At 70.2% G+C, this 24,982-nt stretch overlaps 7 protein-coding genes across 7 annotated transcripts in view; 5 read left to right on the forward strand and 2 right to left on the reverse strand.

The window, feature by feature from the left end:
- Positions 1–1,326, forward strand: part of CHLNCDRAFT_133972 (hypothetical protein) — a gene marked incomplete at both ends in the record, with an annotated part of 5,408 nt that extends 4,082 nt beyond the window's left edge. Inside the window, 5 exons of the mRNA XM_005847573.1 lie at positions 45–253; positions 473–561; positions 742–846; positions 995–1,044; positions 1,240–1,326. Coding sequence (XP_005847635.1) covers positions 45–253; positions 473–561; positions 742–846; positions 995–1,044; positions 1,240–1,326 — 540 coding nt within the window. The remainder of the gene's footprint in view (positions 1–44; positions 254–472; positions 562–741; positions 847–994; positions 1,045–1,239) is intronic.
- Positions 1,327–1,612: 286 nt separating this feature from the next.
- CHLNCDRAFT_133973 (hypothetical protein) lies at positions 1,613–4,631 on the reverse strand (the record flags this gene model as incomplete). The annotated part of the gene is made up of 7 exons (XM_005847736.1): positions 1,613–2,118; positions 2,297–2,862; positions 3,136–3,234; positions 3,285–3,333; positions 3,557–3,688; positions 3,900–4,275; positions 4,563–4,631. 7 exons carry the CDS (start codon positions 4,629–4,631, stop codon positions 1,613–1,615), a joined length of 1,797 nt encoding a protein of 598 aa, XP_005847798.1.
- Positions 4,632–4,881: 250 nt separating this feature from the next.
- Positions 4,882–11,339, forward strand: CHLNCDRAFT_133974 (hypothetical protein; the record flags this gene model as incomplete). Its single annotated transcript, XM_005847574.1, has 16 exons — positions 4,882–4,971; positions 5,157–5,367; positions 5,500–5,652; positions 5,900–6,657; positions 6,861–6,955; positions 7,150–7,328; positions 7,529–7,629; positions 7,828–7,968; positions 8,207–8,440; positions 8,621–8,726; positions 8,884–9,008; positions 9,186–9,353; positions 9,529–9,622; positions 9,854–10,095; positions 10,331–10,449; positions 10,655–11,339. The coding sequence occupies 16 exons, from the start codon at positions 4,882–4,884 to the stop codon at positions 11,337–11,339; spliced, it is 3,501 nt and encodes a 1,166-aa protein (XP_005847636.1).
- Positions 11,340–12,088: 749 nt separating this feature from the next.
- CHLNCDRAFT_133975 (hypothetical protein) lies at positions 12,089–14,822 on the forward strand (the record flags this gene model as incomplete). The annotated part of the gene is made up of 12 exons (XM_005847575.1): positions 12,089–12,162; positions 12,334–12,451; positions 12,691–12,767; positions 12,931–12,973; positions 13,134–13,256; positions 13,377–13,424; positions 13,572–13,692; positions 13,836–13,954; positions 14,111–14,170; positions 14,291–14,385; positions 14,541–14,616; positions 14,736–14,822. The coding sequence occupies 12 exons, from the start codon at positions 12,089–12,091 to the stop codon at positions 14,820–14,822; spliced, it is 1,041 nt and encodes a 346-aa protein (XP_005847637.1).
- Positions 14,823–15,334: 512 nt separating this feature from the next.
- CHLNCDRAFT_133976 (hypothetical protein) lies at positions 15,335–16,669 on the forward strand (the record flags this gene model as incomplete). Its single annotated transcript, XM_005847576.1, has 4 exons — positions 15,335–15,420; positions 15,540–15,798; positions 16,011–16,170; positions 16,308–16,669. 4 exons carry the CDS (start codon positions 15,335–15,337, stop codon positions 16,667–16,669), a joined length of 867 nt encoding a protein of 288 aa, XP_005847638.1.
- Positions 16,670–17,125: 456 nt separating this feature from the next.
- On the forward strand, positions 17,126–20,134 carry CHLNCDRAFT_133977 (hypothetical protein; the record flags this gene model as incomplete). Its single annotated transcript, XM_005847577.1, has 6 exons — positions 17,126–17,293; positions 17,437–17,668; positions 17,885–18,129; positions 18,314–18,545; positions 18,718–18,935; positions 19,070–20,134. The coding sequence occupies 6 exons, from the start codon at positions 17,126–17,128 to the stop codon at positions 20,132–20,134; spliced, it is 2,160 nt and encodes a 719-aa protein (XP_005847639.1).
- Positions 20,135–20,440: 306 nt separating this feature from the next.
- Positions 20,441–24,757, reverse strand: CHLNCDRAFT_133978 (hypothetical protein; the record flags this gene model as incomplete). The annotated part of the gene is made up of 8 exons (XM_005847737.1): positions 20,441–21,618; positions 21,786–21,888; positions 22,006–22,044; positions 22,300–22,356; positions 22,546–22,659; positions 22,826–23,103; positions 23,271–24,535; positions 24,705–24,757. The coding sequence occupies 8 exons, from the start codon at positions 24,755–24,757 to the stop codon at positions 20,441–20,443; spliced, it is 3,087 nt and encodes a 1,028-aa protein (XP_005847799.1).
- Positions 24,758–24,982: the final 225 nt, after the last annotated feature.

Consider the following 24,982-nt stretch of genomic DNA (forward strand, 5'->3'; position numbering starts at 1 on the left):
CCCACCCCACCCACCCACCCCACCCCGTTCCCGCTCCCCCGCAGATCATCAACAGCATCCTCACCTCCGCGCTGCCCCAGAACCCGGAGCTGGTCTACACGCTGCTGCACCGGCAGGAGGTGTTTGCGCCCTTTGGCGCCCACCCGCGGTACGCGGAGCTGATGGAAAACATCCGGCGCGTCACCGACTACTTCAACCGCAAGGTGGAGGAAAGCGTGGCGGCCAGCGCGGAGCAGCAGCTGAGCGTGGAGCGGTGAGGGGCGGGGCGGGAGGGGGCGGGGCACTGCTGCGGCGGGCTGCACACGGCGCGTCTGGGGCGCCGCGTGCTGGTCCATGCCGAGCCGCTGCCTGCCTGCTGTCCCCTGTGTCGCAATGCTCCTCCCCTGTGTCGCAATGCTACCACCTGGCCAATCCCAGGCTCCCCTCCCCCACCCCCCACCCACCCACAAGCACCCACCACCTGTGCCCGCAGCCTGCTGGACCTCATCAAGCTGCACAGCCGGGGCTGGCGCAAGGACAAGCTGAAGCCCTTCCCTGACCTGCGCTTCACGTATGAGGAAGGTGGGTGTGCGGCCGGGCACCACCTACGGGGTGCCTGGTGCGGCGCCACCACCCCTGCCTGCTGTCCTGCTAGCCCTCTGCCGCCGCCGCCGCCGTCGCCGCCTCGCCGCAGCCCTTCAATCCCACCCCCGCATCCCTATGTGCCCTGCCGTCCTGTCACCCTGCCTGCCTGCCTGCCAGAGGCGAGCCCCGAGGAGTTCTTTGTGCCCTACGTGTGGAGCCTTGTGGTGGCCATGGGCGGCATCCCATTCACCCTCACCGCCATCACCCTGTTCACCCCCACCGGTGTGCAAGCAGGCTCAGCATTTATGAGCCCTTCCTCAGTGGGGCGCCTGTGGGTGCCAGTTTGGGGGCAGCCCAGGCCGGTGCGCAGCACATGGAGAGGGCGAAGAAGTGCTGAGTTGCTGCCGCCGTGTCCGCTGCCTGCCTGCAGTGGTGCCGGCACCAGAGGCGGAGGACCCCTCGCCAGCCCCCAGCCCCCATGTGAGAGCGCCCGACTGCGCGGCGCATGTGCCATCTGCAGGCACTTGTTGACGGCAGTGCCCTGGTTGGCAATGTCTGCGCATGTGCATGCCAGCCGCCAGCCAGCTCTGTGCCAGGCATCCCGCCACACGCTGGCTCCGACCTCCAGGCGTGTGCTCACTGGCATGCTTGCTGCTTCCCACATGGCCGCCGCAGATGAGGAGCGAGGCGGACGGCCCGCACCTGCCCAGCACGGGCCGCGGCGGCGGCGGTGAGCCGCCCAGCGCGGCTGGCGCTGTGTAGGAAGATGGTATGCTTGGAATGAATGGGCATGCTGCCGGTTTGGGGACGGCATGTAACATGGCGGCCTGTGCCGCATGCTTTTACACGCATTGGGCTTGCGACGACTGGGCCAGCGCACTATGGCATGCGGCAGGACAATGGGCACACAGCAGAGGGGCGCGAGAGTACGGCAGGGCAGGCGGCCCAAATGCAGGCTGGGATGAAAGGGAAATGAGTGGAAGGGAGTACCTGGAAGGAACCGAAACAGAACAAGCAAACAAAGGGACCGAAACGACGCCTGGCTGGCCTAGGCAGGCGCGGCCTGCTTGAAGGCCTCTATGGGGGCCCTGCACAGCGGGCACAGCGGGCTCTGCAGCGGCAGGCCGAAGCTGCTGTTGGTGCTGCTGTAGGAGGCGAGGCGGCCGCAGCACGCCATGCACGCTGCGTGCCCGCATGGCGCCAGCGAGATGTCGGCTGGCAGGTCGAGGCACACGGGGCACACTTGCGCCTCCGCCTCGCTGCCAGCCGCCGCAGCAGCCGCAGCCGCACCCAGCTGCCCGGCAGCGCACCCCGGCTTCCGCCCATCCTCCTCGCCGCTGCTGCTGGCGTCGCTGCCGCTGCTGCCAGACCCGCCGCTGCTGGCGCTGGGCTGGCCTGCGCCCTGCTGCTGCTGCTGCCGCTCAGGGTGCTGCTGCCGAGGCCGCTCCTCGCCCTCATCCCCAAGAAGGGCCCCCGCCAGCATCGCAGCCCCCTCCTGCGCAGCCCGCGGCGCTGCCTCCCCAGCCGCCGCCGCCTCCCCGTCCCTGCTCAAGGCTGCCAGGGGGGCGTGCCGCTCTTGGCGGCGGTGCAGCCTGCAGAGAAAGCGAATCCAGTGGGTCAGGCCAGGTTCAGCAGGCAGCCCTGGCCTCTTCAGCCAGCCAGTGGGCTGCAGAAGTTCTCAGGAACGCAGACGCCTTCGAACATGCCGGGCAGAGCGGTCGGGCTTGCCTACGGTAGAGCGAGCTGGAGTGCTCGGCGTGCCACAGCGTGCGATTGCGGTCCAGCAGCGTCCAGTCCGCCCCCGCCTGCGCTGACGCCAGCTGCCGCGCCACGCGCTCCCGCTCCTGCTGCAGCCGGCGCTGCCGCCTCCGGCTGCGCTGGCCGCCGCGCTGCTCGCCGGCGCCGGCGCCGCCACCACCGCCGGCGCCAGCAGCTGCGTGTGCGGCGGCGTGTGCGGCGGTCGCGTTTTCGAGCAGCTCATCCACCGCTGCCAGCACCTGGCTGGCCGTGGCGCTGTCAGAGTGAAGCAGCGACTCCAGGCGCTGCACGGTGCCCGGCGGCAGCGGCGGCTCCGCCGCCGCCGCCGACCCCAGCCCCAGCTGGCGCAGCTGCGACAGCAGCGCGGCGCGGTGCACCAGCACCAGCAGCTGCTGGCGCAGCAGGGGCGGGAGCTGGCGGGAGCGTGCGGCGGGCGGGGCCGCGGGCAGCGGCGCTCCCGCCGCCAGCAGCGACGCCATGTTGCTGAAGCCGCAGAGCAGGGCGACGTTGAGGGGGGTCATCCCGCGGGCGTTGCGCATTCTGCAGGGGCGCGGGCGGGTGGCGGGGTGAGGCCCGGAGGCGGGGGCAGCCGATGGGCTGGCTGGGGGGAGCGCACAATGGCACCACGAGGGGTAGCCGTGGGTCGGTCGTACCAGCAACAGCCTGCCTGCCTGCCTGCCTGCCTGCCTGCCTGCCTGCTGTCCTTCCTAGCCCTCCACAACAAACACACACACACACATACGCACAGAGCATGAGCAGCACACACAACCACAAACAACCACACACACAGCAGGCAGCCACCCACCCACCCACCTGCGCAGCTCCAGTCCCGGGTGGCGCTGCTGCTGGGCGTGCAGCAGGGTGGTGACCAGCGAGGCGCGCCCCGTGGCCGCCGCCATGTGCAGCGCGGTGCTGCCGGGAGCCAGGCAGGGCGGCAGCAGCATGGGGGTGCGCAGGCCCACAGGCAACAGTGGCGTGTCAGCTGGGCGCCCGCCGTCACCAGCTCCACCACTGCAGGCGGGGCAGGGAGGGGCGGGAAAGAAGGCGGGGTGGGGCGGCGCAGCACGGCCTCGCTGGCTGGCGGTGGCAGCCGCCTGGCTGTGGCCTGGCTGGCAGGCAGCCGCGCGACAGCGCCGCTCCCCCACCAGACGCAGCGTGCGGCGCAGCATGTGCGAGCGCCGCCGCCGAGGCTGCCTGCCCAGCCCGCCAGCCCAGCCCGGCGCCGCGCGCCCACCTGCGGACTGCGAGCCCGACAACACGGCCAGGTGCAGGGCGCAGAGGCCGGAGTGGGCGCGGGTGTCTAGGTAGCGCTCGGTATCGATGACATCAGGCACGAGCGCGTCGGCGGTGCGGCCGCGGCTGCCGTCTGCGGGCCGGGGCAGCGGCAGCACGCGGAGAGGCCGGCGCGGTGTGAGCATAGAAAACTTCTTAAATATAGGGGCTGGCGTGGCGCTAGGGCCCCGTGCCGGGGGGCACAGTTGGGCAACGAGCGTGAGGCGCGGCCGCGGCAGCCGAGGCAGGCGGCAGTAGGGGCAGCCGCGTTGCGAGGCTGTGTAGCCGACCAGCGGGCCGCGCACCTGGCAGGCGCACGTAGGACGACAGCAGCAGGCGGAGGCAGGCGGCGTGGCCCCGCAGCGCGGCGTAGTGCAGCGGCGTGGTGCCCTGCGCGTTGGCGGGGAGCGGCAAGGCGCCCGCCTCCAGCAGCTCCCGCAGGCAGTCGGCGTGGCCGTGCTTGCAGGCCAGCGCCAGCGCCGTGTCCCCGGCGTGGTCTGGCGCGTTGAGGAAGCCCGACAGCGACTCGCCGGCGGCTGTGGTGGTGCGGTGGGCCGCAACCTCAATCACCGCCGCCAGCGCCTCGGCGCAGCCGGCCCGCGCCGCGCAGTGCAGCGCCGTGCGCGCCTTCCAGAATGAGTGCCGCAGCAGCGCCTCCTGGCCGCCCCTCGACGACACGATCTGCACAGGTGCGAGGCGGGGGAACCGGTTTTGAGGTCTGATTTGGCAGGAGGCGGCAGCGTGGCGCCCGCGGGCGGCAGCGGCGGCAGCGCGAGCGGGCGGCTGCAGCGCGCCACTGGCAGCGCAGCGTGCACCGGTCACGAGACCGGCTGGGGGTGCGCAGGGTGGGGGCTGAGAGCGCGTTTCGGATGCCATAGATCGTGCGAGGGTCGGCAGGCTGCCGTGGCGCTGGCAGAGGGCCCTGGCGAGCCACACGAGAAGCAATTGCAGGGCCCTGCAGCGCATACCTGCGTCAGGCGGGGGACGTCATTCGCCGCTGCGGCATTCCGGGCCTGTTTGGCTTGCGCGTTTCCCATGTCGCACTGCAGTGCGTGAATAATGTGTTGCGTGGCTGCCAGGCCCGCTAGTTGGCTGCGCCGAGTGCCAGCAGGGAGGCGCAATGGGCACCCTGAAACTCGACCCACCTCCCCGCACCCTGCGGATTCCAATCCCGGCTGAACCCCGGTCTGCCACAATTCGGGAGGGCGTCCAAGGCCCGCCTCCTCGAACGCCTTCCGCTCGCCCTCCTTGTAAAAAATACGAATCAGGCGGCCGCCGTTCGGCACCATGGTGCACCAGGAGGCGGCAGGCGGGCAGCAGGAGCGTCGCCTCCTGGACCTGGCGGCACTCAAGCTAGAGCAGGAGCTTTCAGAGGCGGTGAGAGCCTGTGCAGCAGAGCCCCAGTGCCGAGCCTTGTGATCTGACGCCGCCGCGGCCTGCCCCGCAAGCTTTTCTCCCACCTGCCGCCGCTGCCGCCAACTGCCCACCCAGCGCCCGCTGCCCGGTGCGCTCTCAAGTGCCTGCCTCCTGGACGCACCGACCCTTGCCCTGCCCCCATGCAGTACACCACGCCGCGCAACTATGGCTGGCTGGGCGAGCACCAGGACGAGGCCGCGGAGCTGGCGGCGTTGCTGCACGAGGCGGCGCCCAAGCTGGCGCTGGCCAGCCTGCGCGCGCCGGTGGCGGGTGCTCGCCCCCTGCCCAAGGCCCGATCCTACGAGGTCTCTGACACGATCAAGGACCGCTTGCGCGCCGCGGAGCCCATGCCCACAGGTGGGTGCACGGCGACGGCGGGGGTGGCGGCGGAATGGCCGCCCCGCTGCTCGCCCTGCCGCGCCGCCGCTGCCGGCGGCCGTTGAAATTGCAACCTGGTTTGCTGCCGCCGCTGCCCTCCCGGTGCCGCAGGCCCCGGCCAGGTGCCCTGGTCCCGCCTCTGCGCCTCCATCTCCAGCGAGCTGCTCAAGTTTGACGAGGGCGCGGATGCGGCGGCGGCGGCGGCGCGGGCGGCGGCGCGCAGCCCCGCCGCGCCGCTGGCAGATGTGCTTGAGATCAACTCGGGTGGGTGAGGGCCTGTGTGTGTGTGTGTGTGTGCGTTTAGAGGCGTGGTACAGGCGAGGTATGCTGTGTCCCGCTGTGCCTTCCAGCTGTGTTGACCCTTATGAGAGTTTGAGAGTGGAGGCGAGCAGGCACCTCCCAGGTTGCAGCTGCTGCCTGGCTCCCGCCAGCCTCCACCCGGCCCCTCCTCCCTGCTCTGCCACGCCATGACGGCGCCCCCTGTCGCCCCGCCCCCCTCGCCGCTGCGCAGGCGGCCGCGTCTTCTTCTGCCTCTTTGACGCCGCCTCCCCCGCCCCCACGCCGCCCTCCTCGCTGCGAAACTCGCCGGAGCGCGACCTGGAGCGATACATGGGGCGGGCGGCTGCCAGCGCCAACGGCGGCGCCCAGGGGCAGGGCCAGGGTGATCCAGCGGGGCAGGAGGATGGGGAGGACATCTGGCGGCAGCTGGCCCGGGAGCCGCCCCTGCTGGCACGCGGCGGCTGCGGCGGCGGCAGCCCCTACCTGCCCGCCGACGGCTTGCTGGTTGTGGAGGAGGGGGCGGAGGAGGGGCCCCGCAGCCGCGGCGGCGACGACGGCTACGCCGCCGCCGCCGAGCGCCAGCTGCAGGAGCTGCAGGCGGCGGCGGTGGCGGGGCAGGCGGCCGTGCCCGACAGCAGCAGCAGCGGCAGCAGCAGCCCCGCCTCCAGCGGCAGCGAGGCGGGAGGCAACCAGTTCAGCGGCATCTTAGAGCGATCCAAGGCCAGCTTCACGTTTGCCACAGCCGTCGGCAGCGGCCCGGCGGCAGACGCAGCAGCAGCAGCAGCGGCCGCAGCAGCAGCCGCGGGCGGGGGCGAGGTGCCGCCGACGCCGCGGCGGCTGCGCCGCTCGGGCACCGGCGGGCTGCAGCAGTCGTGCCTGGTGCTCAAGTTTGTGTCCTCCCGCCTGCTGTGCCAGAGCGAGCAGTTTGCGTCGGAGCTCACGAGGCACGTCGGGCTGTGCGCCCCAGACAGCCGCATCCTGAGATCAAAGGTGCTTTATTGGGGGGGGAGGAGGGGGGGTAGCATGCATGTGCATTGTGTGCTTGCACGTTGTGTGTGTTGTGCATGTCGTGTGCTTGTGTGTTGTGTGTGCGTTGTGGGTGTGCGTGTGTGCATGATTGGGGGAGGAGCGGGCTGTGCGCAGGGCGCTGGCCAAGGGCTGCCAGCCCACCCCCCGCCCGGCCCGGCCTGCAGGGCACGACGGAAGCCGAGTGGCAGGAGGCGTTTGCGGCGGCGGCCGCGCTGCGCGACCGCTTCCCCGACCTTCATGAGGAAATGGGGCGCAACAGGTGCGGCGTGTGTGCAGGGATGGAGTGGGCAGGGCAGCTGGCTTGCCTGGATGTTGGCAGGGCGGGCGCGGCCGAGAGGTGGGCGGGCGCGGCTCTCCAATCCGCAGCCTGACCCTCCCCTCCTCCCCTCCTCCTCTCCTCCTGCTCACCCTCTCCAACCGCACCTTGTTGCCCACCCTCCCTCCCTTCTGCAGCTGCTTCCTGGTCATGGAGTTTGTGCCCGGCTGCTGCCTGTTCAGGAGCGGGCAGGCGTTCCGCGGCAGCCACCTGGCGCAGACGGCGCAGGACCTGGGCCGCTTGTTCACGCTGGACATGCTGCTGGGCAACCCAGACCGCCTGCACTGCGACGAGCTGGCCTGGCGCGGCAACCCGGGTGCGCGACGCCGGGCGGGCAGGGCGGGCGTCGAGGTGGCAGCAGTGTTGGCGCGTCTGCTGCCGTGACTGCTGGCGTGTGCGTGTGTGTGGTGTGGTGTGGTGTGTGTCTGTGTGTGTGTGGTGTATGTGTGTGTATGTGTAGGTATGGGTGGGTGGTCGTCACCGCCTTCGCCTGCCCGCCCCGCCCTCCTGCTGCAGAGAACATCCTGTATGCGTCGGCGGGGCGGTGGGCGGGGCGCGCGGTGGCCATCGATGCGGTGGTGCAGCGGCGGCCGCCGGGGGGGCTCATGTCTGTTGAGGTGCGGCGGTGGGGGCGGCAGGGAAGCAGGGCGGCACACGAGAGCACCTCACCCGCCCCTGCACCCCTCCCCTGTGCTCTGAACCACCTCACCTGTTATCTGCATCGCGTGTGCTCGCGGTTGGTCGCCTGTGTACCTCGCCTCTGGTACCACCTCACACGCTGTGCCCGCCACGCCCTGCCACACAACCGTCCGCAGGACCGATCCTGCGAGCGCCTGACGGAGCTGGCTCTGAACGACGCGGGCGTGGCGGGCTGCCTGCTCCGCCAGGCCATGCAGCCCGCAGAGGGCAGCGCTGAGCTGGCGGGCTTGCCGGAGACGGCGGCCGCGTTCCAGCAGGTGTGTTGAGGCGGCAGTGGGAGGGTGGCAGGCAGGGAAGAGCGTCGGGCCGCGCCAACGCCTGTGGATGCTCTGCCTCGCCGCTCTCTTTGCTGGCTGGGAAGCAGGCGGCCTGGCCTGGCTGGCAAGCCTCCCCTCCAGCCAGCCGCAGCGCTGCCCTTGCCTGCCTGCCTTTCTCCTCTCCAAACTCCTGAGAGAAAGAGAGAGAGCAACAACCGTGTGTTTGCGACATGCGCAGGGCCTGAAGGCGGCGCTTGATGCGGCAGTGAGCATCAAGGGGCTGCTGGAGATGATGTTTGAGGTGGTGACCGAGTGGATGGAGGGCTTCATCCAGGACATCGAGGCGGCGGAGGGAGGCCCGGGCAGCAGCGCTGCGGGCGGCGCGGGCCAGCACGCGCACACGCCGCGTGCCGCGCCGACCTCGCGCCGCGCGTCGTCGGCAGGCAAGGCGGCGGCGGGCGGGGAGGGCGCCGTGGGCTGCGTGGTCCAGGATTCGGCTGTTGCGAGAAAGGAGCCGAGGGGCTTGCCACACAAGCCACACGCAACTGGCCTTTGGTGGAGCCCACCACCCAGCCTGTACAGCCTCTCAGCCTGCGGCCCCCTGCTCCTGCCGCGCCGCCCTGCAGGCGCCGCCGCCTCCCCGCTGCTGCAGACCACCGCCCAGACGATGCGCATTCGCCAGATAAACCACGAGGCGCAGCACAACGACAGCGTGGGGGAGAAGGTGGCGCACTGGAAGGGCGTGTTCAGGGAGAAGGGTGGGTGGGGGTGGGCGGTGGGCCCGCGTGCACCCGTGCTTGCTTGCGTGCCGTGTCATGTGTCACTGTCGTGGCGTCGCGTGTTTGCTTGCTGTGTCGCATGATTGCGGTCACGATAGGGGCTTGCCCTGAGCCCCTTCCTCGCAACGCGGCGCAGGCGAGGAGCTGCGGGCGGCGGTGGAGGAGTGGCAGCAGAAGCGCGGCACGCCGGCGGGCGGCCAGCGCCTCACCACCGCCTTCCTGGACGGCACGCACCCAATCGTGGATGTGTATGAGCTCAAGGTTTGCCGGCCCTCTCTACTCTGGCCCTTTCTAGTATTCGGCACTGCGCCGCTGCTTGTGCGGCGCCTTGTGTGATCCCAGCGCCTTGTGTGGTGATTGTGAGGTGGCCGGAGCGGGGTTGCGTGGCACCTGGCATCCCGTCCTTATCCCATCCCGCGCCATCGCCTCTGCCCGCAGGTGCGGCTGGAGCACATGCTGCAGCGGCTGCGGGTGCTGCAGCAGGCCACGCTGACGGGGCGGCCGTGCCGCCTCATGCCCCGCCTGTACCTGTCGGGCGCTGTGGAGGCCAGCAGCCACCACCTGCTCAAGCACCTGGGCATCACGCATGTGCTGAATGCCACTGAGGTGAGGTGGGGTGGGTGGGGTGGAGAGGTGCGGCAAGATGGCCGGCGTGGACAATTAGCGAGCGTTGCTTAGGCTGGGGCTGATATGCTCGCGCCTCCGTTGCTCGGGTGCGTGCCGTGCGCCTGCCAATGACATTCGCCGCCTGCCGCCACGCGTGCCGCCTGCCCCCCAGCAGGACCTGCTGCTTCCCGAGGAGGTGCACGGGTTTGTGACGCTGCGCTGCCCGCTGGCCGACTTGGAGGAGGAGGAGCTAGGCCCTTTCCTGCCCGGTGGGTGGGCCTGGCATGGCATACGGGTTGGCCTGGTGCTGGCAGAGCACAGCAGAGCAGCAGGGTGGAGCTTCGCTGCTCGCCAGAGAAGCCTGCCCCTCCGATGGCGGCCGGCCGTGTGCCGCATTTTGCCAGTACCGCAGCCGCAGCCTGACCGCAGCCTGACCGCAGCCTGACCCGCCGCCCCGCTTGCCTCCCTAACCCCCACCTCCGCGCCCTCTACCCGCGCAGACGCCGCCGCTTTCATTGACGAGGGGCTGGCCAAGGGCGGCGGCGTGCTGGTGCACTGCCACGCGGGCAAGAGCCGCAGCGTGAGTCTGGTGCTGGCCTGGCTGATGACGCGCCGCCGCTGGCCGCTCAACCGCGCGCTCGACTTCCTGCGCCGCATGCGCCCTGAGGCGGAGCCCAACGCCGGCTACCTGGCCGCGCTGCTGCGGCTGGAAGAGGAGCTGTTTGGCAGGCAGACGGTCAAGGTGGGTGGTTGTGGTGGTGTGTGTCGGGGTGTGCCGGCGTGGGTGCGGGTGCAGTTGGGCTGGAGGGAGCTGGAGAGGCAGGTGCAGGGAGGGGACGGGCGTTTGGTGGGAGCGATTGTTTGGGGGCTGCCTCTTGCGTGCCGTGCTCTTGGCGGCGGTGCGCCCCTGCGTGCTGAGCGCCCCTGCCCGCCTGCTGACTGGGTTGGTCTTGCACGCGTGGCCCCCTCCTCGGCAGATGAAGAAGACCAAGCCCGAGCCGCGCGTGTGCCCCGAGTGCGGAGAGAGGGTGGGCCTCAGTGCTGACAGCGTGCGCGTGCACCTGCGCTTCAAGCACCCGGGCTCTGCGCTGGCCAGGTGGGCGGCAGCTGTGTGTGCTCGCGGGTGGATGGGTGGGCGCACAGCAAGCGGGCGGCCCCACGCTGGGGGCATGCTGCCGTGCCGTGCTGCGCGTTGCTGGTTGCCAGTGCCCGGCTGTGCGGCTGCCTGCCCATGCCAGCTTTGCCGGCTCCCCAGGACCGCCACCCACCCGGGAACCCAGCTGCCTCCGCTTCCTGCGCAGGTCCATCCAAGGCGACAGCCAGGACAGCCTGAGCGTCGGCGCCGGCGGCAGCGGCAGCTGGGCCGACCTGCGCAGCCCCAGGAGCCCCAAGAGCCCTCCCGGCGCCGCAGGCCTGCCCCCCGCCTCCTCCCCCGCCTCGGGCAGCGGCAGCGGCGGCGGCGGCGGCGGCGGCGTGCTGTCGCCTCGGGCCGCGCAGGGCGACGCAGCCACGCAGCGGCGGTGCCAGCCCCGCTCCCTCCACACGTCCGCCCCGCAGCCGCCCCCGCAGCAGCAGCAGCAGCAGTGGTCGGAGGAGGACGGGGATGCTGTGGAGCAGTTCTTGGCGCAGCAGCAGCAGCAACGGGTGCAGGGGCAGGTGCAGCAGCAGCAGCAGCACAGCTCTGCATCACCCACCCATGCGCCGCCGCATGCCGCCGTGCCGCTCAACCGCTGGCCTCTGCCGTCCTCTCTGGAGGCTCCCACGCTGGCGGCGCTGCTCACGGCGCCGGGGCAGGGCGGCGGGGGCTCGCGGCTGGCGGCGCTGGCGGGGGAGGCGGATGCCGGGGTGGATTCGCCCGTCTCCATGGCGGCGGCGCTGCGGGGCGAGCTGGGCAGCGTGTCGCTGTGTGCGGGGGATGCGGAGGAGGAGGAGGAGTTTCTGTCGGCGGCCACCACGCCGCACCAAATCATGGAGTCCACCCCGTGAGGCATATGTTCAGTTTCAGTCGAGAGACGCACCCGCCATTGAACACTGCCATTCGTCACTGCCATTCACCACCCGACAGCATTTGGAGCACCCTGCCCTGCTTGTTTTCTGTTCCCCTCACTGCCCCGGCTGCCAAATTTCGTTTTGAGAGGCGTGGAGGTGTCCCTGACCGACGATTTAAATGAGACCAGAGCAGGGGGAAGAGCAAATGAGTTTGTTGCGGCGCAGGGCGGCGGGCTGCCGCCACATGGCGGCTCCCCGCCAGCAGCGCAGTTGTGCCCGCGGCCCTCTTGGCGGGCGCTCCCCCACTTCGCTAGTAGTTCAAGCATATACCGACGACCACGGTCGAGCCTTTCTGAAGCAGGTGAGTGCCTCCGTCCAGAGGTATCGTTTGCACCGCGCCGAACCCTGTGCCGCTCGCGGGCGGAGGGTGCAGGGTGGCAGGGCCAAGACTGCAACGTGTTGTAGTGACAGTGTCTCAAGTGCTGTGGCCTGCCTGCAAGTGCTGGCCACATGTCCTGCGCATGCCGGCAGTTTGTTCGCGTTTCCTGCCTGCGGGGCCTCTGAGAGTGAACGGGAGGCGCATTTTACACTCACGAAAGGGAGAAGGGGGGTACCAGCGAGGCGGCTTTGTTGCTGCCGCCGCCGCCGCCCGCCCGCCTACTGCGCTCCTTTTGCCTTCACCTCGTGCAGAACACTCCTTCGAACCCAAAACCTGCCGAGCCGCACAACTACGAGCCGGCCTCACGATGCAGAGCCGCGCCCTGCTGCTGGGCATCTGCCTCTGCGCAGCCGCCGCACTCGCTGCCGCCCAAGATGACAGGTGCGGCAGGCCCCAAGCCGGGTGGATACCATACATCTAGTTGTTTTGGTGGCCAGGCCAGGGGCAGCCATCCCAGCCTGGCAGTAGGCAGGCCGCCGGGGTAGTGCGTGGCCTTTCCGGCAGGCAGGTGCAGCCCAAACAGCCCTCCCACTGACGTGCGCCTGCCTGTAGCAACTTTTGCGCCAGCGTGGCCCCCGAAAACCCCGGCAGCGCCTGGGAGTGGGTTTCGGACATGGATGAGGCTGGGGGCATGGTGTTCCCTGAGGAGGTGCTGAACGCTACCGTGGCGGTGAGCATGGGGGCATGGGGGCATGGGAGCATGCATGCGACGCCCGCTGGCCGAGCAGTGTGCATGCGCGCCGGGGCTGCCGGTTTGAACCCAGCCCACCACCACCACCACCACCACCGCAGCTATCGCTTGCCTGTGGGCACCCCGTTGAGGGCCGCCGCGCCTCTACCCGCGCCGCACCCGCCGCCTCTGGCCGGGGCCTGTGACGCCCATGCGCCGTACCGCCCCCATTCCTGCAGTACTTTGATGAAATGTACGTGCCCGGCATGGGACTGGAGGCCGACAAGCGTGACATCCGCGACCAGTGGGTGCCCTGGTGAGCCAGCCACCCAGCCAGCCAGCCAGCCTGCCTGCCTGCTCATCCCCACCGCGGGTTCCCGCTGCTGCCCGCCATGCACGCCCGGCTGTCCCCAGCGCCGCGAGTCATCCCACCCCCTGCCCCCTGCTGTGCACCACCCCCTCTCCTCGCAACAATGCAGCACCGAGGAGGACCGCAGCCTCACCGCCATGGGCTGCGTCACGGTGGGCCGCCCCGCCTTGTGTGCACACCGCTTGGCCCTGCATGCCCCGGCCCTGCATGCCCGCCTCGCCCGCCTGCCTGCGTGCATTCCTGCCCAGCCCGGGGTCGCACTTTCCCGCGCCTGACGCGGCCTGCCTGCCTCGCCTGCCTGCCTGTCCACAGGGGACTGAGTCTGGCGGCGAGGTGTACAACGTGCGCCTCATGATTCTGTGCGACCACATTGACCACAACGACACAGCCATCGTCACAGCCCTGGTCACCCTGCCCGCCAACGGCACCGAGGGCGTCCAGGCAAGCTGCTGCAGCGGCGGCGGGAGCGTGTGTGGATGCCGTGCAGTCGGCGGCGTGCCTCTCCGCCGCAGGCCTGCTCGACCTGCTGCCCCGCCTGCTGCCCCGCACCAGCAGGTGGAGCTGACTGATGTGGAGCTGGATGTGGATGAGTCGCACACAGAGGTGAGGGCTGGGTAGGGTGGTGGTGGCGGTGGTGGATGCGTGCGTGTTGTGTGTGTGTGGCGGTGGTGGCCAGGGGCAGCATTGCGGCCTGTGTGGCGTGCTCTTCACCCCGCCACCCCTGCCCACCCCTGCCTGCCGCTCCTGCAGCTGCCCAAGTGCACCACCGCCTTCTGCACCGACTGCAACCGCGTGGTGGCGGTGGAGGGGGAGGTGCCCGACAAGGAGATCTGCAAGACGTGCGTGGATGGCTACGCGCCAGACAGCGCAGGTGGGCACCGCCTGTCCGCCTCGCCCTTCCTGCTTCGGCCACACCCTGCCGCACAGCCTCCTGCCAGTTCCGCCAGGTGCCCCGCAGCCACCACCCCGACGGCCATGAGCGTCGCTGCTGTCGTCGCTGCCGCCGCCGTGCAGGCGTGTGCCAGCGCCTCAACTCCACCGCCTCCCGCAAGCTGCTGTACACCCCCGACGACAAGAGCTGCCCTGTTGGGGAGTACCTCTACAAGGGTACCATCCAGGGCGGCTGCGGCGCGGTGAGAGCCAGGCGAAACCCACACACTCAAAACAACGGATGCAGCAAGCTGGCCAGGGGATGACCCCCTGGCGTGCTTGCCTGCGGCACGCCCTTGCGCCCCTCCATCTCCTCTGCCTCACCCGGCCCTTCCACCGCCCACTGCTGCGTCCCGCAGTGCACGCGGCCCGGCTGCGTCGAGGGCGAGATGTCCAAGACAGAGGGCGTGCCCACAGACGTGAGACACCGCCATGCTGCGCTGCGTGTGCAGGCGGCGGCCTTGGGTCGTGGGGCAGCGGGTCGCAAGCAAGCGCGGCCCCAGCATTTTGCATGCGCCTGCCTCCCTGCCTGCCTGCAGTGTGTGTGGTGCTACACCACCACTCAGGGCAACTGCCCCCGGGTGGGGCCCGGCGCCAATCAGTGGTGCCGATCCTGCACCTATGGATACTTCTGGTGGGTGGTGGTGTGCGTGTGTGAGAGGGTGTGGGTGGTGTGAGGTGTGCACGGCAGAGGCCTGCTCCACCTCGTGTATGCAGCTCCCGCCTGCGCCGATCTGCGCCCAGAGATGGCGCATGCCCTGATGTCAACACTGCCCTGCCCATGCGCAGGCAGGACCAGGGCTGCAACCAGTGCGAGGACTACGTTGCCAACTGCGCCGACTGCCAGCCCTGCTCAGACGGCAAGGTGCGACCGCATGCCATGCGCGGATGCATGCAGCGCTCGGCGCCAAGGGCCAGGTGACGCGCTTCCCTACCCTACATTGTTGTCACTCCCTGCTTGTGCCGCTCCTCCTGGCGTTGCAGGCGTGCCATGGCGGCACAGTGTGCGTCCAGTGCGAGGTTGGATACACGTTCAGGGGTGACGGCTATGGGTACTGCGTGCCGGAGTGAGTGGTGGAGCGGCAGGGCGGGCTGGTGTTGGGTGGATGCCGGCTGGGGCCCTCGAGCAGCGACCGGGTACTGCCGCATCTCTTCATCTCTTTGTTGATCATAGGGTATTTTGAGGTTATAAGCCATCAATCAATGTAAATTCCTTTTGCAAGAAAGATAAAAGTGTAGAAGCAATGAGCACGGGATACATGCTGACGCGACGAGGCGCCCGCCTGGCACTTGCATGTCATAGTATCGATTTCCATGGAATTCAAGCCTTCCTTCTAAGAATGTTTCACAATCACACTATCGTAATCAAGTTGTCCACCTCCACAAGCTTCCCAGAAACCGCGGTCTCGGAACCTGTCAAACCGTTTGTCGGTGGTTCGGGTTTTAAAAGAGGAAAAAAGCACAGCACGCAGGTACCTGTATTGGCTATTGCCCGCCCGTGACTGCACCACAGGAGCTTGCCGCCAACCCTCCCCGCGCCGACAGGTGCAAGGCCCGCCGAGCAGCTTCTCTTGCCAAGAGCCATGGTGACCTATGCGGTTGTGGGCGCAGCCGGCTGGACAGGGCGCACCTGCGTCGAGGTGTTGCTGCATCAAGGCTACAACGTCAGGTGGGGGAGCGGCGGGACAGGCGACAGCTTCCCTCGTGCCCGCACCGCCTCTCCTTCCTCCTCCTGCCGGCTGCCGCTCTCCACCGCTGCCGGCTGCTGCCCGCACCTCCACAGCGCAGGGCGGTGGTGCGTGACCCCGACCGTGCCCGCGTCTTGTACCGGACCCAGCCCACCCTGTCTGGCCTCTCCATCAGGGACGTGCCGGTCCCGGAACGGCTGCAGATTGTGCGGGGGGATGTGCGCGACCCCGAGTCGCTGCGCGCCGCCCTGCAGGGCTGCGCCGGTGTCATCTACGCCGCCACCTCCAGCGGATGGACGCAGCTGAGCGCCTTCTGGCGCACCATGCGCACCACCAGCCCCAGGGAGGTCGACTTCCAGGTGGGCCCACCCTGGGTGGGTGGGTGGGTGGGTGGCACAGGGCAAAGGCCAAGGGCTGAGGACTGCGGGGCGGGGCATGTGCCGAGCGTCGCGGGTCGATCGCTGGCGCCAGCGCGGCATGCCAGTGCCTGCTGCTCTGCCTGCCCCTGGGTGCCGTCTGCGGTTCGTCCCACGCCAGCCTTGCGACCGGCATGCGCCGTGCACGCCAGCAGGGCGTGCAGAATGTGGCGGATATGGCCCGGCAGCTGGGCGGCGTGGAGCGGCTGGTTCTGGTGTCTGCCTGCTACGTGACGCCCACCAACCGCTGGCAGCCCGCCCGCCTCTTCTGCAACACCCTGCTGGGCTGGGGGCTGATGGATTGGAAATGGAAAGGTGGGGCACCCCTGCTCCTCCTACCAATGTTGTTTGTGTGCATCAGAGGGGTGCTGTGTGGGGGCGGGTGTGTGGGTGTCGCCAGCCAATCCTGTTCACCCAGCCCACCACCGGCACACACCTGTTGCTTGGCGCAGGCGAGGAGGCGCTGCGGCACAGCGGCCTGCCCTACACAATTGTCCGCCCCGACTTCATCACCGCCCGGGGCCCTCGCCAGCGGCAGCTGACGGTGCAGCAGGGCGATGCATCCTTTGACCGCTTCCACTCCACCTGTGTGGCCGACCTGGCGGCGGTCTGTGTGGCGGCCCTCACCGACCCCGCAGCCGCCAATGTCACTCTGGAGCTGTTCAGCGACGCGCCGCCGCGGGGCGGGAAGGCGGTGCCGCTGGAGGAGCAGGTGCAGGGCGTCTTCCGGGGGCTGGCGCCAGACGGAGCGGCAGCGGCGGGTGCGCGGCAGGGCCAAGGCGGGGCGGGCGGCGGCGGCGGCCTCGCAGGGTAGTCCTCAGTGGAGAGATGACGGCATTTGTTTAGCAAGAGTCAGCCTAGTCAGATTTCTGCATGTGACCATGCGCAGCAACCATCATGGGCCATTGGGTGGCCCACAGAGCGGGTGCGCGGCGAGCGGGACCTGCCCGCTTGGCTCAATGCACTGAGCACGAGGCGCGCTTTCTCCACACGCTCCCCCGGGTGACCCAACTCGAATTAGTTGCTGCGAATGTGTCGAGCGCTGGGCAAACCAATACTGCTGCACGCTGAAAGCCCTTGAGGTGTGTGCCCCCACACCCGCACAGCGCTCTCTCGGAAGAGCCTGCTGCGATCGCAAGGCTGCGACAGAGAAGGCCTGCGCAGCCGAGTACCGCGCGTTTGTCGACTCTGTTGTGGGTGGCAGCGCCGCCGCCATCGCCGCACGGAGGCGCACGGCCTGCGGCTGAGCCTCCCCAAAGCTGCAGGAGGCATGGGGGTGCCACGGCTCCGCTCACCCGGCGTGCTAGCACTGCTGCTGCTCCACGCTAGCCTGGTGCACGGAGCTGCCGACGGTGCGGCCGTCACGTGCCCGACCCTGCCTGCCGACGATGCCGCCATCAGGCTGCTCCTTACGGCGGCGACGTACAACGAGAGCAAGGTGGGGCAATGCTTGGATGCTGGCTGGTGCTGCATGCCCTGAGTGGGGCTGTCAGGCCACCTGCATGCTCAGGCGCTGCGCACACGGCTCCGCCGCCCTGTCCGCCCACCTCCCCTCCTGCCCGTCCGCCTCCCCACCTGCAGACCCAGACCCTGGCCTTCAACGGCACCAAGTGGGGCCCCACGCTGCGCCTGAGCCTGGGCCAGCTGTACCAGATAGACGTCACAAACGCAGACATCGCTGGGGGCACCTCTGTGCACTGGCACGGCCAGCACGTGGCCAACGCCTCGTGGGCCGACGGCGCCCAGGGCCTGACGCAGGGCGCCATCCCGCCCGGCGGCACCTTCAGCTACCGCTTCGCCGCCGGGCCCGCAGGTGTGCAGCGCCCCGGCTGCGGCTGCTGCCGCCACATCACTGCTGCTGCGCTGCCGTGGCCTGCTGGCAGCCGGCTTGCCACCTTCCACGTCGGCTGAGGCCCACTGTCACTCACGAAAGGCCCCAGCAGCTGCTCACGCCACGCCCAAGCCACCAACGCGCCTCCTTGCCTGCCTCCTGCCCTCCCCTCCACCCCTCCCTGCCTCCCCTCCCCAGGCACACACTGGTACCACTCCCACACCCACGGCCAGTTTGGCGACGGCCTGCGGGGCGCCCTCATCGTGTCAGGCCCAGCCGACCCCTCAGCCCAGCTGTACGACGCAGACGAGCACCTGCTGCTGCTGGCAGATGTGTTTAGCACGCCGGTGGCGGCGCAGCTGGCGGCGCAGCGGCGCGGCGGCGCGGGCATGGCTATGTGCCCTGGCCTGGACGTGTCTGATGCGCCCTGGTTTGCTGCAGAGGTGAGCGCGTGCGGGTCGTGGCGCTGCGGGGCGCGGCGGGCAGGCAGCTGGGCAGCCGGGCCAGGGGGCGTGCACTGGCCGGGGCATGTTCTGAGTGAGCCTGAGTGATGCCACCGTGCGCACGCCGTTAACCCCTATCCCACTCACCACCAACCACCCCACCCCACCCCTGTTTTCCACCCAGGTGAATGGTGAGTCGTTTGCCACCACCGGCAAGGCGGCAGTGCTGACGGTGCGGACCGGCAAGCGGTACCGCTTCCGCGCCGTCGGCGGCATGTCCAGCTGGGCGGTGGCGGTGGCTGTGCAGCGGCACAACGTGACGTTGATCGCCGTGGATGGGCAGCCCGTGCAGCCCGCGCCCGCCGCCGCTCTGGTGCTCAACAGCGGCGAGCGCGCCGACTTTGTGCTGGCAGCGGGTGAGCAAGCCAGCTGGCGGCGGCACCGGCCAACACCAACGACGTTGTGCTGGCTCAGCCCGCCGCTGCGCGCTCTGTGCTGCTCCTGCCCTCTCCAGCCGAGCGTCCTCTTCTCACGCGGTCCCCCGCGCCTCACACCCGCACCCTCGCCCCATGCCCTGCTGCGCCGCAGACCAGCCGGTGGGCAACTACTGGATCAACGTGACCACCCTGGATGGCCACAACTCGCCAGCCATCCTGCACTACGAAGGGGCGCCAGACCCAGCCGCCGACCCCGCGGTGTCTGCCGGCGCATACGACGCGGAGCTGGGATGCCTGGGCAGCAGCCTGTGGGGCTTCGAGCAGACGGCCGCGCTGCGGGCCGGGCCGGGCGTGCCGCCGCCGCCGCAGGTGCGCGCGCAGCTGGTGCCGCCTTTCAGGGCGCCAGCTGGCACGCGCTGGTGCCTGGGGCACCCGCATCTGGCAGATGGTTGATGACTCGGCTCCCTGCCGGCGCTCTGCCCGCCACCTGCATGCCCCTGCAGGAAAGCGACCGCCAGCTCACGCTCTTCCTTTCGTTCGGCGGCGCCTCCGCAGCCCCCGCCTCCTTTGCCCAGTCTGCCGCCCAGCCCGACAACCCGTACGGGCTGCCGGCCGCCGCCGCCGCCGCCGCCGCGCTTCCGGCAAACGGCTCGGGCTGCCCAGCCGGCAACGGCTCCTACTGCTGGAGCTTGAACTGGAACGTGTTTGCCATGCCCCCCTCGCTGCCCATCTACGCCGCCGCCGGCTCCGCGCCGGGCAACGGCGGCGACGCGTCCCAGGCGGGCCAGCCAGCCAGCTACAGCATCGCGCTGCAGCAGGGTGAGGTGGTTGACCTGGCCATGGTCAACACCGGCGGCATGGTGCACCCCATGCACCTGCACGGCGCCGCCTTCTGGGTGCTGGCCACCGGCCACGGCGACGTGCTGACGCCGGGCGGCGCGCTCAACGCCACCGCCGCCGCCCTCAACCTGCGCGACCCGCCGCTGCGGGACACGGCCCCCGTACCGCCCGCCCGCATGGCGCCCACGATGGCCGGCCGCGTCGCGGACGGCACGGGGGATGGCGATATCGGCAGCATGGGCGGCGAGCACGACATGCACGGCATGCATGGCATGGACACCTCAGCATCGGAGGCAGGCACGGTCGCGGCCGCCGAGGGAGGCACGGACGCGTCCGCGGAAGGGGCAGCCACGGGCCACGAGGGTCACGACATGGGCGGCGGCATGGCCTCGGCGGCAGAGGCGAGCGGCTCGGGCCACGAGGGGCACGGCACGGGCGGCAGCGGCATGGCAGGCGGCGCCGGCATGGGCCACCAGCACGGCACGGTGGCCAGCCCCGACGCCCAGGGGTATGCCGTGGTGCGCTTTGTGGCGGACAACCCGGGAGTGTGGGCCTTCCACTGCCACATCGACCTGCACTCCGCCTCGGGCATGATGCTCTACTTTGTGGTGGAGCCGCAGCCGGCCCCAGCCAACAGCAGCGGCGGCGGAGGCAGCAGCGGCGGCTGGTATGCGCCAGAGGGGCTGGAGTGCGGCGGCAGCCACCACGTGCACGCGGCGGCGACATAGCCAGCGCGGGTGCTGAGGCGGGGCGGCGAGGCGCGATGCGCGCCGTAGCGCCCACCAGCTCCTGCCGCGCCCGTCTCCCACACTGCCGGCACTGGCTGTATCGCTCCGCACTGCCTCTTGCTGTCTGTTCTATGAGCGTGCCGCTGCACACAACTGCAGTCGTTGTTGTGAACATCATGCCCTGCGCCTCCATCACACGACTCACAAACAGGCGCACAGTGTGATCAGATGCGACAAGGCACAGCTACGCTCCAGAAAGCTACTCGACTGCTGCTGCCGGCTGCGCTGCTGTGCTGCCGTGTGCCGCTACGCCCGCTCCTCCTGCCGGCTGCGCAGGCGCCGCGCCACGTGCTGCGTGGCCTCCAGCCAGGCCCGCGCGACCTGCTGCAGGCGGGGCGGCTGCGCCTCCGCCGCCACGCCCGCCGCAAAGCGCTCGCGGCACGCATCCAGCAGCTGCTGCTGCTCCGCAGCGGCGGCCTTAGCGGCGGAGGCGCCGCCGTGGCCCAGGCGGGGGAAGACTGCGGTGGGGGGCTCCCCGGGGTAGCCTGGCGCCACCCGCAGCATCAGCACCTGCCAGCGCTGCTGGTCGGCCACGCCGCCGCCGCCGCCGCCGCCGTTGCCGTTGCCCTCGCCGCGCGCGGCCTTGGGCACGCAGGTGACAAGCGCGGCGCCCGGGTCTGAGCTGTCTGGCGCCACCAGCAGCCACAGGGCGCCTCCCAGTGCCGCCGCCGCCTCCTCGCACTCCACCGCAAGCCGCCGCTCCAGCTCCGACTTGGCCCGCGGGCCCTGCCCCCGCGGCTGCTGGCCAGGCTGAGCGGCGCCCGCGGCGGCGCCGGCCTCCGGGCTGCCGCTGCGCTGCCGCTTGGCGGCCGGCTCGCCGTACGCGCCGCCCTCCGACCCCGCCCCCGGCGCGGCCTGCTGCTCCACAAAGCCGTGGCCCGCCGCCGCCGTCACCAGCCCCGCGGCGCCGCTGCCGGCCCCGCCCGCCGCCGCCACGGCTGCCTCGAGCGCTGCCTTGTCGCGGGCCACCAGGCGCCGGGCCTCTGCGGGCAGCGGCGGCGTGCTGACGGGCTGCGCCGCCGTGCCCAGCTGCCTCTGGTCGGCGGCCTGCAGCACCTTCTGCAGGCGGCGGAAGCCTGCCTGGATGGCGGCGGCGTCCTGCTGGCCGCGCGGCTGCGCCGACACCGCCAGCAGGCGCTGCTGCGCGTCGGCGGGCAGCGGCGCCGCGGCGGCGGCCGCCGCGGCCGCCTCGCGCCTGCGCTGCTCCTGCAGCTGGCGCTGGCGCAGCAGCGCCTGCTGGCGCGCCGCCTCGGCGGCGGCGCTGGGCTGCTGGGCCGCCTGCTGCGTCGGCGTGGCAGCTGGCGTGGCGCCTGCCGAGGCGGCGGCGCTGCCCGGCGGTGTGGCAGAGGGGATGTGCAGCCTGAGGCCCTCGCTGTCTGCAGACTCCATCATCGCCAGGAAGCCGCCAGGGGAGAAGGCCCCGCCTGCAGCGCCGCCGCGGTCGGGCCATGAAGGGTCAGAGGTGCAACGAGGTGTGGGCAACCCGCTGAGGCTGCAGCCGAGGCCGGGGAAGGCTGCCCTAGCAGGCAGGGCAGGCAGCCCAAGGCACCAGACAGCCATCCGGCAGGCAGAGGGGTGCGCCGAGGCTCACCGGGCGAGGGGGCGCTCGCCGCGGGCGGCGGCATGCTGGCGGCGGCGGCTGCACCCCCGCCGGCCGCCGCCTTCCCCGCCGCCGCCTTCTGGTGGCTCTTCTTCTGTGGGCAGGCCAGCAGCTGGCAGTAGCTTCAGGAAGCAGCGAAGGGGCAGCGAGCCTTCATGCATGGCCGACAGGCAAACACAGAGCAGCGCAGCGGTGCGGGAGGGCCACTCACCACCACCTCCCGATACGAGCCGAGGTCCCGGATGAAGTTCTGCAGCACGGCAGAGCAGAGCAGGGCAGAGCAGAGCGGCATGAGGGGTGCCAGCAGCAGCTGCGAGGTGCAGCACCAGAGCAGCACCAGAGCAGCAGCACCACCACTACCAGGAGCCGTGTGCACCAGCACCACACAGCAGGGGGTGCGTGTGCATGCGCATGCGTTGGGCACCGCGGCACTGGTACAGCAGCAGCTTCCCAGGACGCGGGCACCGCATGGCGGCAGTGGAGCCAAGCCGGGCAGGGGACCCACCTTTGTGAGACTGACCACACTGTCTGTGATGCTGATCTGGTGGTGCGGGTTCTCCGCCTGCAGGCAAGGTCGGTTGAGGGGGTGCATGGCGGTGATGCAACACGTGTGTGTGTGTGTGGTGGGGCAGCTGGGACGGCGCTGAGCTGCCTGCGCCACGCTCAACACCTACAGGACGGGCGGGCAGGTAGGCAGGCACCCTGCCATGTCACAGCCTGCCATGCCGGCGCGGCGGGCTGGCCGCCTCACCAGCAGCAGGCGCAGCAGCATGCTGTAGCGCTGCACGCGGATGGCCATTTGCTCGGCGCGCGCCGGCTGCAGCTTGCTGGTGTCGCGGTAGAACTGCAGCATGCGCTCGGCGTCCTGCGCGGCATGGCGTATGTATGTGCGTGTGTGTGTGTGTGTGTGTGTGTGTCCGTTGCAGGTCCGGGGGGATCCAGTCAAACCACCCTGGATGCCAGAGAGCGCAAGGGTGTGCGCATGGCGGCCTGCGGCGGTTCGCGAGGGCAGGCATGCCGCGCTTGCTCACGGCAGCGCCCAGCTCGTGCGGCGGCCGCACCGTTTTAGCCTTGGTGCGCTGCTCGGGGAGGTTGATGATGGCGTGGAGTCGCATGAACTCCTGCAGGGCCGCAGGCTCGTGCGCAAGCGGGCGGGAGCCGCCCCTGTAGCGCTGCTGCGTGGCGTTGCTGGGCAGGGCGGCTGGCGAGCCCTTGCTGCTGTCGCCCGCGGACGCCTGCGGCTGCGCGGCGAAGCGCGGCGGCGGCGGCGGCGCCGCAGGCGCTGCCTGGGCCTCCGATGGGAACAGCTCTGCGGCAGCGAACGCATGGAGAGGCGTACCGCAAAGCTCAGGCAGTGGCAAAACAAATGGGAAGGCACAGCGAGCAAGGCACAGCGAGCAGACACGTCTGGACGGGCCTCCATGTTTGGGAGCCTCCCAGGAGCAGGCCTCCCATGTGCCGGGAGCGGCGCCCCACCTGCCGCAAAGTCGCTGAAAATCGGGTCATCAAAGGATGGGAGGCGGGCCAGGTCCCCAGCAGTGAGCTGGCTGGGGCGCAGCGCCTGGGGCACGGCGGACGGTGCCGCCTGCTGCGGGGGGCCTGGGATCGGCAGCTGCTGCACAGGTGCCTGGATCGGCTGCTGCTGCACCGCCTGCGGCTGCACCGCAGGAGCTGCGTTGTTGCCGTACTGCTGCACAGTGTAGCCCCCGCCGCGTGCCTGTGCCACGTACTGCTGCTGCGGCTGCGCAGGCTGCTGCATGTACTGCTGCTGGGGCTGGGCGGCCGGCTGGACGTACCCCTGCTGCTGCTGATTTTGCACATACTGCGGCTGGGACGGCTGCTGCACGTACTGCTGCTGTGGCTGGGTCGGCTGCTGCACGTACTGCTGCTGTGGCTGGGCCTGCTGCTGCATGTACTGCTGCTGCACTGGCTGCTGCTGCACATACTGTTGCTGTGCCTGCGCCTGCATGTATTGCGGTTGCACAGCCGCAGGCTGCTGCATGTACTGCTGCTGAGGCCGAGCCTGCTGCTGCACATACTGCTGCTGCGGCTGCGCTGCCTGCTGCATGTACTGCTGCTGCGGCTGCGCCTGCACCTGTTGCTGCACGTATTGCACCTGCGGCTGCGCCTGCATGTACTGTTGCTGCGCCACGGGCGCCTGCATGTACTGCTGCTGCGGCTGGCGCACATACTGCTGATGCGCCGCCTGCGCCTGCGATGCAGGCTGCATGTACTGCACCGGCTGCTGCTGCTGCTGTGCCTGCATGTACTGCTGCTGGGGCTGGGCCTGAGCCATGCCCATGTACTGGGCCGCCTGCTGCTGCTGCTGCTGCTGCTGGTGCTGCTGGTGCTGCTGCTGCGGCATGTTGTGCTGGTTCATGCCATACATCTGCTGCGGCGGCGCCGCCGCGGTCTGCTGGTGCATGTACTGCATGTTTCCGGGCGCCGTCTGCGCCATGCCCGCCATGCCGTACTGCGCGGCACCGCCGCCACCGCCACGTGGCGCCGCCCCCTGCTGCTGCATCACCTGCGCCTGCTGCGCCATGCCCCCCGCCATCTGCCCCTGCTGCGCCATCGCCTGCGCCTTTTGCTGCGCCGCCACCGCCTTGGCCAGGCTGTTCTGCAGGTAGCCCGCGTACTCCTCCCGGCTGTTGGCCTTTTTGTACACAGCCTCCTCCACCCTGGCAGCCAGCGCTGCCGCCTTTTCCACCGGCTGCCCAATGCTCTGCAGCCGCGCCTGCCTGCAGAGCCAAGCACAGGCGGGGATGTCACAGAAACAGCTTCATTACATCAGAATTGCGGTAAGTGGAAGCTTGCTGGACGACACTGACGACAGTGGTGAAGTCGGAGGTGCCAGTGAGCGGCGGCGTGGTGCAGGGTGCAGCGGCGTGAGCAGAGCCGTGCGCTCACATGTGGTCCACCGCGCGTTGCCTATCGGTCATCTTGATGTCCTGGGGCGGCATGGCTGCCCGTGCACACGCTCCAGAGTGTTGGAGCGGGGTTGAAGTGCGTCTGACTGACCGTGCAGGCCTGGTGCCTCGTTGGCGCTCCTCACTGCATCCAGGCCGCGTGGACTGGCTTGTGGTAGCACCCGAAGATTGGGCATGGGCATCGTGCTGCGCTGCGGACTGGGCATAGCAGCAGCAGCAGCAACAGGGTCTGCACCATCAATTGCAAGTTCTGCAGGC

This window comes from Chlorella variabilis, assembly GCF_000147415.1.
Source record: "Chlorella variabilis unplaced genomic scaffold CHLNCscaffold_10, whole genome shotgun sequence".
In the NCBI taxonomy this organism is placed as follows: Eukaryota; Viridiplantae; Chlorophyta; class Trebouxiophyceae; order Chlorellales; family Chlorellaceae; genus Chlorella; species Chlorella variabilis.